Here is an 18,828-nt window from a genome sequence, read left to right as displayed (position 1 = left end):
AAACAAAATACCAATTTACAAATGTGTTAATGAATCGAATATATTTTACTAAGAAATAAGGATTTCCAAAATGATTTTAAAATGAGTTTATATCCTCTCCATCATGAAATTTAGGTTATTTTATGAACACATGTCCAATGGAGTGGGTCTATCAGAAAGGAATTGGAAGGGGATAATCATTTTTAGAGTTGACTAAAACACATATTCCTGTATAAGACACTCAAGGTTTTCAAGTAGTAAGTGTTAAAATATCTTCAAATAATTAACAATGTTGGTTTCTGTTGTAAGAAGTCAGTGGAGTGTGGAATACAAAGGAGCAAATGGATGTCTCTCATTTTCACATGATTCTGAACTCTGAGATACTAGTTCCTTCCCCAGGAGACCCCGTCATCACTCAGGGATCGTGAAAACCCAATGTGTCTTCCTAACACCTTATCCCATTGGATAAATAACAAGAACTCTAAAATATCTCTGTTAATTAACAACTAGAAAAAGTTTCATATTTTAACTAGTCTCCAAGAACCAGTGCTGTCCTTGTCACTGAAGGGGAAAAGACAATTGCATTTCTGGAGGGAGGTGAGGTCACAGAGTCACAGAGCTCCACATCACCCTTGTTCCAACTCTCTCACAGTGATGTTTATTAATGTACCTGGATCTTTGCAATGAACCCATCAACCTGCAGAGACAAGAAGCCAGGTGAGTCCTGTGTATTTCAGTCTGAGTGGTAGAGTTAGCAAAGAAGAGAGGCCTGAGTAAGTGTTCATGTCTGGTCTTGGGGTCTGCAATAAAAACAAATAGAACAGAGAATGCACAAGAATAATTGCATAGTGAGAGTGAGTTAAAAAAGATTCAAAATTTCCTAACCTTGTCTGCATTGTTGTTTTGTATTATGCTATAAGCCCCCACTCATTTTGACTGTGAGTAAGAGCAGCATAATGCACCAATTTCCTGAATGTGCTAAGGGTTGTGATAATGTCAATATGATAATTCACCTCAGCTTCCATGATGAATGGACTATATCTTCAGTATTAATTTTGAGTTCATTTTATCATGGTTTCATGTCATAATAAAGACTAGAATGGGAAAAAATGGGGCACACATCCCTAGGAAGAGCAGCATGGGACTTTGTTTGTGGACTCACATGTATTCTTATGTGACATTCATTCTTTTGATTTGATTATTGAAGAAGTGTCTAAATCAGTAGTGAATTTCCATTTGTACAATAACTTGTTTGAGGCCTCTTTCTCTTGAACTGGGGAAGAGTCAATGGAAGGGAAGGTGCAGTGTGATTATCAGGTAAAGACAGCTAGGACCAAATTTGTCCAGAGTTACTGTCCCTGGTTTCATCATGCCCTAATGTTAAGCAGAAACTGATGCCATGACTTCACTCTCTGTTTATCCTTATTGATAATGGAATACAGAGCCTTGTGCATGGTAAGTCAGGGTTCTACACTTCAGCTTAATTTGTGTTCATTATTATTAATATGCTATATCTCACTTGACAATTTTTACGGTTTCACATTCTTCCGGATGCACTTTTTTTTTTTGTCTCAGATGCCTCTTTTCTATTTGAATTAGTCATATATTTCATTGTAATAGACTTATCAATATACAAATCAACAGATTAGTCAGGTGTATTTTGAAAACCAGTAATCAAAGCACACGATACGCAGGGGAAGGCAAATGTCTTGAATTCAAGACCAATATGTTTAACATAATGAGTTCCTGGACAGTCAGAGGTACCACAGTCAGCGAATCATGAAAAATAATTAAAAAGGAGCAAACACTTTCTGACTTTTAAAAGACATTTTTGGAAAATTAATATTCTCCTCATGCTATAATTTGTTAATTGTTAATTAGTGTTTAATATTATAGTTTGTAAGATTAATATTGTTAGTATTTTCTGTGTAGTACTTATTATAGCCTTTACTCTTGCAATGACATCAATTGCATCTTTCTTTGACATCAGGAAAATCAGGTCTATCTTGTCTTTGTGTTATCAAACTAGGAGTCAGGGCAGTTTTCTGTCAGGTCAGACTACCTTGAGAAAAATATACTTTACTAAAATCTCTGAAGCACTGGAAATTGATATTTGCCTATGAGATAAACTTTCATGTCTAAGAGAAAACTTATTTTTACAAAGATTTGTGTATCTATGCTCATATTGTGTGAGTGTGTTTTCATTGCATGCAAATGTGAGTACTATGAGAATGCAATGAGCAGAATACAGTAGATTGTGACAGAACTCCATGGAATTGGAGTTATTGGGAATTGTGAGATACCATGTGGGTTCTGCAAACCAAACCCAGATTCACTGCAGCAGCAAGATAATTTCCTTACCACTGAACCACTTCTCTAGTCCCACACAATGGAAACTTTTCATGGTAAGAATCATACAACAAGATACAAGCAAAGTGAACATAAATCAAGTGCGTAGTACAAACTGTGCAGAAGGCTGTAATGGGTTTGAAAATATCTCTCTGGCCTTGACCCAGACTGAGGAGACTGTGTTTGTGGCACACTATCCATGTAAAAGTCCTTGTAGTATTCACGTTGACTCTAAGCACTCTTTGGATTTAAAGAGCCCCATGACCTTGTGATGTGAATCTTAGTTGCGTTCTTGACAGTGGAAATAATGCTACTGTGTAGATCATCCAGTTTTAAACATCAAAGAAGATTTCAAACTGAGAGTATTACAGTGAGTCCTACATTGCCATCAATATTATCCATGCTTTAAATTTTATTTAACTCACAAAGTCATATTTTCTATTATAAACTTAGTTCTACAAAATATTAAACAGTGGCTATTTTCATGTTACTTAGAGGATACCAATGGATGTGACCAGCATGACCACACTCTACCTTCCTGTGCAGATCCCATTAGAGTGAATACAAATATCCATCAGCAGATTGGGCTCAGTGACCTTATAGTTCTATGCATAGGATGGTTCTCACACTGTATTTGACTCTGGTTTCTGTTCCTTTTCTTCAACATTGCTTCTTACTTAGCTACAGTGAATGCAGGTGATTACCCTAATAATCTGTTTTCAAACAAGTGGAACAGATTGTGTTCAAGAAGTGTCAAAGGCTACAACAGCTTTTGAAACATACTAACTTGTCAACAGTTGTAATTTTTTGCATCTTCACAGATGTGGCAGCCCAGGGTCACCAGCATCAATTTCCTTGAAATGTTCCTGGCCTGGCAGCAGGTAATAAACCCTAGGTATGTAGTACTTTAAAAAGGCTTTCAGGGATACTGGGTTTTCATTTGTCCCATGTTGAATAGTGTACATGTGAAAAAAGTAATTGCTGGCCCCTGACTCAGAGTCATGTTCCCACCCTTCACCATAGGCAATGATAAACAAATCGTGATGGCAAGGCCACACCTAACCCTGAGGTAGGTGGCCATAGTGGACCACACTGACCATCTCCGCCATAATCTAGGTCCAAAGCTAAACCTTGAGTTGGCCCACTCTAACATCTACCCATGTAGGATCAGCTGGGGTTTGTGAAGGGACCAATCCTATGAAAGAATACCCACAGGATCACCAAGACATGGAACAGCCACAGGATAACCCAGAGGAGTTCCATGAAGATCCTGTGATGATGGTGTACCAGAAACCAGAGGCCTTCAACCAGAGAAGAGACCCCTTGCAATGATCATTTGCTGGTAAAGCTGATAGGACACGGTGGCCCCCAGTGACACCAGCACAAACGAAATGCAGATGGAAAGGCAGGAAAGGAAAAGCTGAGAGGTATTTTTTCCTTGTGTTTTGTTCTTCTAATTGTTTGCTGATTTGTTTTCATTGTTTTGTTTTCTTTTGGGGGGCACTGCAGGTGTGAGGGTGGAAAATGAGAGACTGGGGGATAAGTGGAGTTGGGGTGTGTTATGTGAAATGCCCAAAGAATCAATAAAGCAATTATTAATAGGATGAAAAACAAAACAAATCCATGACATAGTACTTATGTGTATATTCATCAGAAGAAATTGCAGAAGCTTCATTGAAAAACATATTTCTGATACTCTTCTGATGAAATTTTCTGTGATCTTCCAGCTTAATTACCAATAGTTTTATAAATACTGAAAGATTTTTAACTGTGATTCCTTGAGTTTTACTGTAGACATTAGCAGCCATCCCAGAAACTACCCTAAACCAAACTCAGTTTCTTTTTATTTTTTATTTGTTCATTTTCAAATAAGGAAAGAAAACTCACACCCATATATATCATGGAAATTTTACAAGGGAAAATACATTTGGAACCCAGGAGATGAAGCATGAGGCAATATTTTAGATTTTCAGGGCCTACTTGTGTGCTGGCATTTTGAACTCTATACTGTGTCTGTATTAATTAGTAGATCAAGGACTGTTACTGAGATCGTGTCGGTGGTCTGCAGGTAGAAGCTCTCAAGACTATTACTGGAATATAAATTCAACTTTTTTCATAATAAAAATAAATTTCTTTTGTTTTTATCCTAAAAGCTATGATTATTAGAATTTTAGTTTGTATTTGTTTCATGTGAACAGATATGACCAGTTTTCCAGAGTGTAGTAACATTCAAGGATATTACCAGGCTATGAGGTTCTTGTTTGACACAGAATTATATCCATATTTTGTATGCTACCTAATTTTCTTTACTTATTGTCATTTTAATTATCTTTTGTTTTATGGTTACTAATTTTTAATGAACTTAAAAATTGCATGTTGCTTTTAGGCTTTTTCCAAGTTAGTATTTTGATAGAACCATTCCCAAATTTTCCCATTTGTCTACACATAAAGCATGTTATAAGATCCCTGCATATATCTTCTTTGTTGTAATCATGTCTTATCTTTAATGGCCTCTTTTACAGAGGCTCTTTTTAATCCTCTTCTGAGCCCCAGTCTAGGTTTTTGTGCTTGATACACACTAACTCCCACATAATCACACATTTCAAAAATTATAAGCTAAGATGCAACACTGAGACACAGTGTATACTATCAATACTTCTTGGCCAATATTACCTCACTTATTATAATACTTCCTATGTTCTGCTCTAACCATTCTCTTTGGTGTGATCTGATCCAGTGCCAGAGCATGGAGAAAGGGAAACTTACACTATGGGGTACTTCTTAGTTCTCAGCTAATCTACCCACTTTGTTTTATCCTTTTCAGACTTAAAGATACTCTGGTAATTCTGTCCTGGTCCTTGGTACTCCAATTGATTATCTCCCTGTGGATGCTTAGAGAGGAGCCATGGTGCCCTTCCTGAGGCTTCTAGGTTCAGAGTGTTAATGATCAAAAACTGCTCTGCCTACTTCTTTAAGTTGACCTTACACCCTTTATGAAGTCTTCAAGCTGGTCCTCTGCAGGAATTGAGTACTAAGTCATCAGAGTCTCGTCCCCCTGCACGGATGGGCTGTCTAACCCACTGTCTTCTTTCCTACTGTTTCCACTCTAGACTTCTGAGTGACACCCAAATATTCTAGACAGAGTGTCTATAAACACAATGAACATTTCTCTATTAGATATCATTCTTTGGATAGTGACCTTCTCCTTGAAATTTCTGCACATTTTTGCCTATTACTAGTCTGTTGAGGATTCTGTTGGATTTACACCCATTGGATATTGACTAAATGTGATTGTCTGTGTGTGTGTGTCTATGTGGTATTACTTTCCATATGATCAAGATCTTAAATTAGTAAGATAAGTTGCCACTGAAACCATAACTTGGATACATTATATGTACTTAGTAGAATTTTCTTATGAATAATTGTATATATATATATATATATATATTCTGAATGCTACTATAATTTTTCATTACTCATGTTTGAATTTTAGATGAGATGGACATTAATAATTGGTGTCTGCTCAGTTTCTACTTGTCATTCATATTGTCTTCTCTTATTCCATACCTCAAAAATATAAGTAATTATTCATTGTCCTACATTATGCTTAGGTGGTAGTGGCTGAGGCCATTAGTCATCTTATAGTCATATGCATTAGAAGTAATAATTTCTCCTCTCATTTACCTGTAAAAATTCTTGATTGTAGTCTAGACTGAGATGGTATGCATGAGATCCAAGAAACATTTCAATTCAGCATGTCCGTATTTCTTTGGATTACTAATTCTTTTCATTCATTTTGACCAGAGAAATTGCTTTGGCAATTTACTAAAGAAAATCAACCCCAGTTGCAGAATGTACTTCTGGACTCTGACCATGAAAATCATTTTCTTGTCACAAACTACAACTGGAATTGTGGGAAATTTCTCTCTTCTTTACTACTACATAGTCCATTATGGAAAAGGCACAATAAAGCCCACAGAGTTAATTCTCATGCACCTAATGGCAGCCAATGCCTTGACCATTCTCTCTGCAGGAGTGCCCCACACAATAGCAGCTTTTGGTCTGAAGCACTTTTTAAATGACTTTGGATGCAGATTAATTTTGTACATTCAAAGAGTTGGTCGGAGTGTGTCCATTGGCACCACCTGCCTCTTGAGTGTCTTTCAGGCCATGACCATCAGTCACACACAATTCTGTTGTAAGGATCTGAAAGTCAAAGCTTCAAAGTACATTGGCTTCTCTGTTGCCCTCCTCTGGATCTTTTACACGTTGATAAATTTCATTTACTTTGTGTACCTGTTTCTCAAGAGGAATGATAAAAATACGACAAGAAAACGGGATTTTGGATACTGCTCCACTGCAGGGCGCGATGAAATCAGTGACTCATTCTATGCAGCGTTGGGGGTGTTCCCTGAAATCTGCTTTTCTTTGCTTATGGCCTGGCCCAGTGGCTCCATGATTTGTATTCTATACACACACAAGAAGAAGGTTCAACATATCCTTAGCACCCATGGTTCCAGAAGAACCTCCCCTGAGTCCAGAGCCATCCAGAACATCCTGGTCCTGGTATTTATCTTTCTGGCTTTTTACACTCTCTCCTCTATCTTACAAGGCTGCATAGCTCTTTTGTATAATCACAGCTGGTGGCTGGTGAACATCACTCGCCTTACTGCTTTGTGTTTTCCCTCTTTTGCACCCTTGGTTCTTATGAATCATTACTGCAGACTACCTAGACTCAGTTTTGTCAGAGTAAGGAATATAAATCACTGATTTTTATTTTGAGTACTCATCACTATCACAATACTAGGGATGAACTTGGGGAAGTAGTTGCTTACCATTTAACTATTAACCAAAATGATGCCTCTGGGTGTTTTGTCAGCCGGTTAAATTAAATGCCTATCTGAGCTCATCTCATTGTATGAGGAATATATTACTCCTCAACTTACAACTCCCAGGCTTCTCTTTATCTGGCTGATATACAAAGAATCCAGCAAAATAGCTCTCAATATAGCTGCCTTTTTGTGTCTTTCATTTTGCCAGGGCATCCTGAGTGTTTGGTTGTTTCACAGGGTTCTTGTGCTTTCTAAAGTCTAAGGGCAAGGAAAACTGAAACTATGACTGGCAACTGAGTTGTGTTCACGTGACTGTTGCTCATTCACATGTATTCAAGCTTGCTCCAGTACTAGAAAATATCTTCAGGTAAATTTTCCCAAAGACCCCAATTTCAGCTGCACTAGAGATAATGAGTTTGGTTTATTCTGAAGCTTGTTGCAACAGTCCTCAACACAGTCTCAAAAAAGACCCTCTTCCTTACCACACAGTGAAAAAGAATAATGAATATCTTCCATTTCATACAGAAACAGATGGAAATGACTGATGGTTTTGATGTTATCTTGACAGTTTGCCAATATGTTTTGAGAAATCTTGCATCTATGTTCATAGTGGAGATTTTTTCTGTCAATTTCCTTCGTTGTTGCTGTGATGTTAGCAGATTTGTCACTATTGTAATTCTGTTTTCATCAAAAGAGTGTGGAAACCTATTAATAGGATCATTGTGGAAATTAGCTTTTTGATATCTTTAAAAACTAAAAATAGGACTACAAAATGATGCAACTCTTCCACTCCTGGGCATATATACACCCAGAGAGCTCCATATTCTTCCATAGAGATATTCATATATCCAAGTTTATTTCTGCTATGTTTACTATAGCATGGAAATGGAGCCTAGCTATATGCACATAAACAGAAAAATCCATGATATAATCTGAGTTCATGTACAAATTGGATAATTCACATATAGTGAAAGATAAAATCATAGAACATACAGGACAACTGATATATCTTTACTGTAAGGTAGTAAACGTGGTCACAGTATGTCATGTTGAAAAAAATCACATGTTCTTATTCATATGCAAATCATATCCTATAACGTGCATATGTGTACATGTAAATTGTTAACTATAAATGCTATATAAAATTTAGAAAGGAGAGCATGAACCTGGGTGGTGGGGTCATGCCCTTAATCCCCAAATTTGGGAGGTGCAGCAGATAGATCTATGTGAGTTGGAGGCTAGCCTGGTCTGCATAATGTAGGCTAGGTCAGGTTCCAAAGCTACACAGAGAAACTCTGTCTCAAAAATTTAAAAAGTTGGGACAGCATGAAAGGAAATGTTAGGCAATGGACAGACAAGGGCATACATTGGTTCTAAAGGATGATATCAAGAAAATTATTTTTCTACTTTCAACTCTGTCAGTTTTTCATTGTGTGATAGATAAGGACATGCATATATATATATATATAAATATATATATATATATATATATATATATATATATGTGTGTGTGTGTGTGTGTGTGTGTGTGTGTGTGTGTGTGTGTGTGACAGTATAAAACCCTAAAGAGAGCTTCATGGCTGCAGCATAGCTAGGATAATTGTATTGAAATATACTGAATTTGGGCCTGGACAAGTGTTCCTTTGAGTCTCTATTTCATTGTAGCTCTTTAAAGATTGTTTTGTGTTCATTAAAATAAATTTATTTTAGATTAAAATGAAGTGGCTTCACAATGCATCCCATGATATAGAATAGCTAAACTATGGCCGGCTGACAATGCAGGGCATCACACAGAGGGACTCAAAGACGGATATCATTTGATTATGTTATTATATCTTTCTTTTTTCCTTTTATTGAAAATAATTATTTTGTTATACAAAATCTCCTGATTACAATTTCTCCTCACTCTACTCCCAGTTTCTCTCCACCTCCCCTTCCATGCTCACACACTTTTCCCCCTGTCATTACGAAAGAATAGGTTTCTGAGATATAACAATTCAGAACAATATAAAAGATAATTTTATTTAAAAAATCTTGTTGAGATTGCACAAGGAAACCAACAAAAGTAAAGGTCCCAAGAGAAGGCTCAAGAATCAGAGACCCCCCTCTTTCATAAACTCATCATTCTCATAAAAGTACTATGTAGGGCAAGCTGTAGACTGCAGCCTAGGCCAGGTAAGCGCCCTCTCTCCACAGGTGCTCCCAGCTTGCAGCCAACCAGCTGCACCACACAAGCTCATCCAGCTGCCTTGAGCTGCTCAGAACCGACTGCCCAGCTGGGTGCCATCCACAGATGTCCCCATGGTTAATGTGGCAGTTTCTAGCTGCAGGCATCAGACCAGCTCGTACTGGGGCCTACCCATGTCCAGAGGCATCCTGCCCTTAGCCAAGAGGACGCGGAAGTAGGCCTTGGCTTTCAGCAGGGTCCGCAGCTTCCCCTACAGTACTAAAGTGACAGCTATAATATATATGCGGGGTACTAGATGAAAACCCTGATCAGTCCCTGTGTTTGTGACTTCGGTCTCCGTGAGTTCATAGGAGGTTTTACTCTATTGATTCAGTGGTCCCTGTTCTCTTGGTGTCATTCATCACCCTCTGGCTCTTACCCTCTTTCTGCCTCCTCTACGATGGGCTTGTCTGAGCTCTAAGGGGATGGAATTGATAGAAACATTCAATTTGCTATCTCTGAAGTCATAAATACTTTTATCACACCCAGCATTCTTGATGAAGTGACAAGAGATACAGAGAGAATCCCTCAGCACAATAATGGATACTTACTACAAACCTTCAACCAAGTGTTGGACCTAAGAATATTTATTATACAGAGGACTCACAGGTGTGCTGACCACTACTGGTGATGTTTAACCTTCAAAAGTGTCCACAAAGTCTCTAAATAGTACCAATGTTGGGAGATATCATGCAAAACCCAAGTCTTTGAAAGGATTTTCTATTTGATTCATATCAGTAACAGAACAATGTGGGGAAAGTATCAAACATTAAGGACTATAAATGAGTTTAAAAAATGTAATTACCTGGGGAATACTGGACAATTGCATATCTGAGTAGGAAAAATGTGCTCCCCAAAATGATGAAGACCCTAGGTGTCAAAGGCATGTATTAGCGTCATAGAGGAGTTACAAATGCCTGAAACTTTAGAGCAAAGCGCTAGTAGGCAAACACAGAGGACATGGCGTTTTGTCTAACATGTTTGGATTTGGAGGATGTACAGAACAAGAGTATGGAAGACACAGATGATTGACAGTGGACTCAATACTAGTGAGGTCACTGCTAAGGAGTCTAAACTAATAAATCAGACAGTCACTCATAGAGTTCGCAGGGTGGAAAAGGGACTAATTAGAGACTACAGAGGTATGATGAGATGTAGTGGATTTCTGGAACTCTCTATGGTAGAAAGATATTTGATGTAGGGTGTTGAAAATGTTTTCACGATGACTCTGTAAGACCACTGCAAGGGCGTGTTCAGGGTGACATGGGGAGGTTTAGGAGTGAGGAGCATGCATGTGGAAGCCCCCTTCCATTTCGTCTTCGGCTTGCTATACTTACTCCTGCAAAGCTGGTTGCCCAGATTGCTCTGTAAGTACGGCTTCCCCCAATAAATACCCTTATATTTTTACCTGACTTCATATTTGTTATTTCCTCTTTATCTGGTGTCAGAAGTGGTATCTTGCAAAACTAGGCCCCATTTGGGAGTGCCCGTGTGTCCCACAGGGACAGTGGATTAGCCCGCTGGGAAAGCCCCTCTCTCCATTCTTGCTTTGGGTTCTGCAGGCGCCACAAGCGCTTTCCAACTGCCGCTGAGCCACTCAGAACAGATTGCCCAGCTGGGAGAATTCTACAGACTTCCCCACGGTTTTACTGCAGCAGTTTCTCCCTGCGTGCTTCTTTTCTGTGTCTCTGCAGTGTCAGATTACACACGGCAAGCTTTAGACACAGTAATAGCCATCAATGTACCTAGGCTTCTTCTAGAAGCTGATGTAGGACTTTTTGAGAAATTGTCAGATCCTGCCTTTGGAAGTGATCGTCTGTGTTGAGACCCATTTTTTTGTGTAATTAATATGCTATAGGAAAGAAGATCTAGCTTCAGATGGGTGCCAATTCTCCTCTTTTTGGTAGAGGAGATGAGTCCTTCCTTACCCCCTTCGCTGGTTTTCAAATGCATAGTCTCTTTTATTTTAATTACCTATATAATGCAAATATAATGGTATGTTTTAATTGTTTCAATATATTACATTAGAAGGAATTAAATAAGCTATTTTCATAGTAATTGCCACTATATTCATATTTGTAATGTGCTAAATTCATAGTGCTGATGATATATATGTATTTTTATGTCTGACCACATGCTATAGGATAAATATTCCCTGGGAAGTATAATGTTTTCTTTTTCTACTCTCATTAATTACATGTAGCTGTCCATTCAGATGTGCAGGATTGTCAGGTTTCCCATCTATATTGGCATGGGAAATAGGGAAGTGACTCTTCAGGCCCTGCTTTGAAAATGATAGTCTTGAGAATTCATGAATAAATTTAAGAGCGGCTCAAGTGGAGATAATCCATGCCTGGTATTCTACATAGCTTACTAGTTTAATGGTTGATAAGATTATTGACAGGAAGAGAGCATACTATTTTCACCATTCTAAACCAGTATACTTTAAAACTGCATTCTCTATTTATTCTGAAACCTACAGGTATGAATAGGTCTCAGCCCCAATCAGCAAACAGCTTCTATTTGTAACAGATAGAGATCATTATTACACAAGTGGTTAAACAGTAGTGAACAACTGGTTAAAATTCACAGAATAACTGACACTAGGGTGCCCACCCCCAATTTGATGTATCTACAACACAAGCCTGAAAGAAAGATTCAGAAACTTGTCACAAAGGTGTGAAAATGTTGTCCTGAATCTGATCTAAAGTTTCTAGCGCTTTCCACTGCAGAACCAAACATACTCCAGGGATCATGAAAACATAAATCCTCTTCGAAACATCTTTTTCCATTAGAGATATAGATGAGAAACTCTTAAGTGTCTTTTTAATTAGCAACAGGAAAAGTCCCATAAATGATTTTGTCTCCCAAAGACACACTGTCAGTGCCAGTGCAGGTGACATGAAAAATGTTATTCTGAAGGGAGGTGAGGTCACAGAGTCTCAAACCTTTATCTCAGGCTTGAGCTACCTTCCTCTGCCACAGTGCTCGTTCTTATGAGGTCAGAGTCTGTACACTGAACCCACCAAACTGCAGAGGTAAGAATCCAGGTGAGTGCATCTATTAAAGACATTGCTTCAGAGCCAGCAATGAAGAGGATTTTGCAAGTGCTCATGTGTGAAAATGGGAATCTGGGGTAGAAACAAATCTGTGTAACTGAGAGCTAAGGCCCTAGAATTATTAAATAGTTAAGAGGTGACTGAGGAAGAGAGACGTTTTCCTAAATTTGTGATAGTCATGGTTGATACTTTTGTAATATAAGTCACCCACTGAGCATAACTGTGTGTACCATCAGGGTTTAATACAGCTCATCAGCTGAAGGATTGTGGTAATAAGGCAATTTGATAACTCATCTTACCTTACATGATGTACAAATTTGATTTACGTTGCAGGTATTATTATAGGTGAATTTATATTAGCTCTTGGGAATAGTAAGAATTAGAATGGAAATATATGAAGCAAACAAACATGGAAAGTGCATGATGAGAATCTCATTTTGGTTTAATATATTTTGTGTAACAGTAGTTTTATGAGCTAAAGAGGAAGTAACTGTGACTCATTGTGTGACCTCTGGTAGATTGACTGTTGAGCCTTACCTTTTGAAATTGGGGAAATAACACAGAAAGAATGATTTCCAGTATGATTATCAGGCAATTTCATCCAGTTCCAAATATGTCTTGGGTTATCTCCCCTAGTTTAGTCAAACTTAGTTTTAAAAATAATTTGGTTCCATGCCTTCCCACTGGTTATCATTGTTGCTTAAGGGAACACAGGGCCTTGTGCATAGAGGTTCAGGGCTATACCCCTCACCTTATTTGTACAGACATTTTGTTCTTCATTTCAGTTTGTAAAGAGTTTAAGTTTTTATATTATCAAATTCCCATTTAGGTTCTTCACAAGCGGCTGTTTTATTTGAGTGCATTATACATATTATTATAATTATCTCATCAATATTATAGGTGGCAAGTTTATACAAATACATAAGTGAAGTCTTTAAGAACTAATTTTCTTCTCATGCACACAAAGTTCATGTTTCACTTCGCATACAGCAATAGTTTTAGTAATTTATCTGTACTCATCTTTCTAGACTTTGCCTCTCAAGTATAACCATGAACATTCATGGAAGAATGATAAGCATCTGTCCCATCATGTGCTTTTGAAATGAAGCTGGTGATGGGACAATGTTCAGACAGATCAGAGCATACGTAGATCACTGCAGTCTAGGAAAACATCAAAAGACCTCTCTGCAGTTGCCATTTGCTTGTTGAAATAACCCATTATGTCAAATGAAATCTTTTACTTTTATTTATTTATTTATTTATTTATTTATTTATTTATTTTTGGTTTTTCCAGACAGGGTTTCTCTGTGTAGCTTTGGAGCCTATCCTGGCACTCACTCTGTAGACCAGGCTGGCCCTGAACTCACAGAGATCCGCCTGCCTCTGCCTCCCGAGTGCTGGGATTAAAGGCGTGTGCCACCAACCCAGAGCTCAAATGAAATCTTGCACTTGAAAATATTTTATTACCTTCTTTGGTTTTTGTGTGCAAGGATTTTCTTGTTTGCATGTATACATGTACAGTATGAGAATGCATTGTCTGAGGACAGAACAGGGTGTGTGAACCCCTTGGAAAGAGACTTACAATTTTGAGTCAACATATGCTTTCTGGGGAAAAACAGATTCTCAGCTACAGCAGCAGGTGATCTTTACCACAGAACCAACTCTCTAGTCCCCTCATAAAAAACTTAATTCAACCAAAAGCATACAAGATAAAACCAATGAAGTTTACACTGTGTCAATTGGGGAATAGAAACTGCATAGGTGACTGGAGTATATTGAAACCATGTTTCATGACCTTGTGAGGACAGACTGAGGTACCTGGGTTTGAACCACACCAGTCATATTCAAGTCTTTTCAGAATGCACTCTGAAACAATTGTATACTGAATTTAAATTTGGATACTGCATTTGCATTTAAAGAGGTGCTTGCTCCATGTATTTATATGAGCTGGTGTTGAAAGTGGAAATAAAAAAATGAGCAGTAAGTCATTCATTGTTACTGTGGTTGGTTATTTAACAGGTACTTACTAAAAATTTACACCTACCATTTCTTATGTTATTCATGATGTAAAAGGTAGAGATGACAGAAGAAACATGACAAATTTGAAAACATGCATGGAGTGTAAGCTGTAATCTGTGGGAATGGAAAGATCTATGAATGAATATGGACATGGGGTTTTTAATATGGCTCGGTAGAGGATACTAAGAAAATCAGGCAAACTCTATCTGAGCTGGCTACATTGGGGATTCTTCAGAACAAGATAGGAAGAAGTCTCTCATAACATGAATAAAATGGCAGCTGAAATATGCATCTGATGTTATCAGTGTGAGAACTTTGGTAGAAAAAACTTGAGGATTGCAGTTTAAACCATCTCTTTGAGAACAAAGGTGCACATATGAGTCATTACTGGATAAGTAATACCCTGATAGACTGCCTTTTATGAGTTACAAGGAACTTGCTGTTCTTTCTGGCTGATATGCCATTGAAAATAAGGATTTGAAGATAACAAAAGTTGATCAGCTATGATTGAGGATTCTGGACACAGGAGAGGGAGCTTTTGTTCAATGAGTAGAACAATACTCTGTTCACTATTAAGGGACGGATCTAATCATGTGATCTCCACACTGTTAACTAACTTTGTGTCTATATAGATACACATCCTGAGGCATTTTCAGGAATCAAAGGCTGCACAATTCGAGTGATACAGATTGATAGACATATAATAAATATAAATATTTTAAAATAATATTTGCCATTGTACATGTAACTCCTAATAAGATAAAACAATATGAGTATTTACCAATGAAGAGAATGAATTTCAGTGGATGTGATCAAACTGTACCTTTGTGTCCAGATTTCTATGGCTTCTAAGACAGGCACTTATTTTTGGACTGGGCAGCCTTTAGGATGAAGTATCACGTCAATACTTGTAAGTAATTGTTTCCATCCTCACAGATGTGCCAGGATAGGATCACTGGCATCATCTCCTTGGGCATGTGCCTGGCCTCTCAGTAAGTACAACTCCAGGTAAGTAGAACTTTAAAAACCTTACATAGATATTGGGTTTTGACTTGCTCCATGTTAGGCAGGGTATATGCTGATCAGTATCATAACCTACATCTATGAAAATGATGTGTAGAACTTCTAAAAGTTTCCAGTGATCATGTCGTCCTGATGTATGTCTGTAGTGGCAACACCCAGGTGATTGCGGCAGGAGGATGTCTGTGATTTTGATATCAGCATGGTCTACATAGCACATGTCAGGAATATAGAGAGAGCCCATGTCTCACAGAAAACCAAAACAATACAAAAATCAGAGAAGTAATCAGAAAACACTATTTCCAAGAATATTGTGTTTTTCTGTGTTCGTTCTTTGAAAGCGTGCATTCTAGTTGTAGTATTTTCCACATTTATAATTGATAAGTTGAGCAGCAAAACTATAAAGAACATGCTTGTGTCACTGTTCTGAGAGCCTTTCAGCGAACTCATAACTCAGTCAGTCTCAGTGTTCACAAATATTTGTTGGTGTTTGTTGGGATCATGGTCTCAAATTGTGTTTACATAAGTTTAATGTACATATATCTGGTCCATCAAAAAATCTTACACAAACATTCTGTTTGTGCTCTCTTTCTCTTGAGTTCTTTCTATGTATACTTTGTTCTTTTATAGTATTTGTTCAAAAGATCATTTTTGAACTAATAGCACAAAAATAAGAAAAATAATAATCCAATTATGTTAGAGGATTTTTAGACACATAGAATGTCTTTGAGTTCAATAGATACAGCAAAAACAATAGATTCTCAACATTAAAAAAATGATTTAGCAAACTCAGATGTACGTTTTCTGTTTTTGGAATCAGACATATCAATTTGGTAACATTCATGAGACTATACCTCATGTTCCTTGTGTGTGACTGTGTATTTTAAGTTTTCTTAGTACACATGAATTTTGGAATGCATTATTGTCTTCCCAATCATTGGTATGTGAATTTTTTGAAATATTCCAACTTTTTGTAGGCAGGAAAACACTTGAAAGAAACTCATCAGCAAGCCGATACAAAAAAGCAACCAATGTGGGCTGTGTTTTGTATAATTTATTGATATTTGCAACTCTTAGACTATATTCTAGACATATTTTGTAATTTACAACTTGTTATGGAATCCTTCATGAGACGACTCAGATTTTTAGAAGCGACGAATGTCACTATGCTCATTGTAAAATTGCTGTGATCCAGATCTTCAGGGTCTATTTTTGTTAGTGGTGGTATTTGGTATATTGTGTAAGTCTTCGAATACTGTGTCCAACTATCTTTTGGCTCCTGTGTGTTGACTTAGCTGCTTCTGCTTGCAATCAGTGTCATGTTTTCTTTTGTCCAAATATGACTCTTCTCACATTTTGTCTGTCTTTTCCCAATTCTCCCCCAGCTCTTGATTGACAGCTGACTGTCCCTAGACGGCTGATGAGTGTGAGGGGCAACAGTAATTTCTCTGGGCCATCTTGCTTCAGCCAGGTGCTGATTCACAGCAATTACTGTGTGCTTCTGCAAGACGATCTGACCTAATTTAAGAAGTGTTAGCAGACACCATTTCTCATGAGGATAGAGTGTGGTGTCCTAAGAGAGTCCTTAAACTTCACTGTACTGATGGGCTGTTAAATCCAGTGCCATCTTTTCTATCATTCCCACACTCGACTTCTGAGTGGTGCCTGATTATTCCAGACAGAGTTCCAGTAGTAAAAACGAATGTTTCTGAAGTTGATATCATTCATAAGATATTATCCTTCTTGCAATTTCTCCTAGCATATTTTACTTATCTTATTATATTATACATTCTGTGACATTTCACCATGTCAATTGTTCCCTTCTCTCCAACAGTTATAACCTGAGTGGGGTCACACATGCGTGTGTGTCTCTGGGGTGTGACTTTTCAATAGTACTTGCTAGCTCATAACTCAGTATGATGTATTTTCATGTGTTCAGGGCTAGCGCTGAACTACTGTGCCTAAAGGACCCTGAGCTTCAGTGTCTCTGTAGCTCTGTGGTTCAATGCCAGCTTCCTCCACCCCTGGCTACCATCATTGGGCATTATTCATTTGACCGGAGAGATAGCCTGGTCATGTTCTTAAGGAAATTGTGTTGAATCACAGAATGAATATCTGGAACCTGGCAATCAGAATCATTTTCTTATCACAAACAACAACTGGAATTCTTGGAAATTTCTCTCTTTTGTTGTACTATCTAGTACTTTATTGTAGAGAACACACATTAAAGCATACAGATTTGATTCTCACACACCTAATGGCAGCCAATGCCTTGATCATTCTCTCTGCAGCAGTGCCCCAAACAATGGCAGTTTGGGGATTTAAACATTTTGTGAATGATTTTGGATGTGTGTTCCTATTGTACATTCAAGGATTTGCTCGAAATGTGTCCATTGGTGCAACCTGCCTTTTGAGTGTCTTCCAGGCACTGACCATCAGTTCCAGGAAGTCATGTTGGAAGGATCATAAAGCCAAAACTACAAAGTGCATTCACTGTTCTGTTTCCCTTCTCTGGGTCTTCTACATGCTGATACGTTTCATATTCTTGATGAACATATTTATGAAAACAAATAGTCAAAACATGACAAGAAATCGAGATTTTGGATATTGCTCTACTGTAGGCTGGGATGAAATCATAAACTCACTCTATACAGCATTGGTGATGTGCCCTGAAATCTTTTTTGCTGTGCTCATCACCTGGTCCAGCGCCTCCATGATTGTCACCCTGTACAGACACAAGCAGAGTGTTCAACACATCAGAAGTTCTCATGGTTCCAGGAGATCCTCCCCTGAGTCCACAGCCACCCAGAACATCCTGGTTCTGGTGTCTACTTTTCTGGCTTTTTATACTCTCTCTACCATCTTGCGAGGCTGCATTGCATTTTTGTATAATCACAGTCGGTGGCTTGTGTACATCTCTCGAATTACTTCTCTTTGTTTTCCCTGTTTTGGACCCTTTGTTCTTATGAGACATCACTCAGTTTTGTCCATTTTTAATTTGGTTTGGTTAAGAAAAATTTTGCCTGATTTGTTTTTAACTGTGCACAATATAAGACTTTCAATATTATTTAAATTATAAACAATTTTATTTTACATACCAATCTCAGTTCCCTTTCCTTCCATCCTCCCGTGGTGACCCTGCCCCTCATCCCATCCTTCATCCACTCACCAGGGAGGGTGAAGCCTCCCATGGGGGATCACCAAAAAATCTGACACATCATTTGAGGCAGGACCTAGGCTCTCCCCTGGGTACCTATGCTGAGAGAGTATCCCTCCATAGAGAATGGGCTCCCAAACCCACTTGTGCACTAGAGATAAATACTAGTTCTGCTGCCAGAGGCCT

General features: G+C 38.0%; 2 protein-coding genes across 2 annotated transcripts; both read left to right on the top strand.

Annotated features, from left to right (window-relative positions):
* Nucleotides 1-6,180: 6,180 nt before the first annotated feature.
* On the top strand, nt 6,181-7,098 carry LOC113838842 (vomeronasal type-1 receptor 4-like). The gene has a single exon (XM_027434356.1). It carries the CDS (start codon nt 6,181-6,183, stop codon nt 7,096-7,098), a length of 918 nt encoding a protein of 305 aa, XP_027290157.1.
* Nucleotides 7,099-17,583: 10,485 nt separating this feature from the next.
* Nucleotides 17,584-18,564, top strand: LOC100765507 (vomeronasal type-1 receptor 4-like). The gene has a single exon (XM_027434352.1). The coding sequence runs from the start codon at nt 17,593-17,595 to the stop codon at nt 18,562-18,564; it is 972 nt and encodes a 323-aa protein (XP_027290153.1). The 5' UTR covers nt 17,584-17,592.
* Nucleotides 18,565-18,828: the final 264 nt, after the last annotated feature.

This window comes from Cricetulus griseus, unplaced genomic scaffold, assembly GCF_003668045.3.
Source record: "Cricetulus griseus strain 17A/GY unplaced genomic scaffold, alternate assembly CriGri-PICRH-1.0 unplaced_scaffold_204, whole genome shotgun sequence".
Lineage (NCBI taxonomy): Eukaryota > Metazoa > Chordata > Mammalia > Rodentia > Cricetidae > Cricetulus > Cricetulus griseus.
The sequence above is the reverse complement of the archived record's forward strand: the minus strand, read 5'-3'. Positions and strand labels throughout refer to the sequence as shown.

Excerpts from the sequence above, each read along its gene's own strand:
- LOC113838842 (XM_027434356.1), top strand. The coding sequence starts at position 6,181 with ATGTACTTCTGGACTCTGACCATGAAAATCATTTTCTTGTCACAAACT.
- LOC100765507 (XM_027434352.1), top strand. The coding sequence starts at position 17,593 with ATGAATATCTGGAACCTGGCAATCAGAATCATTTTCTTATCACAAACA.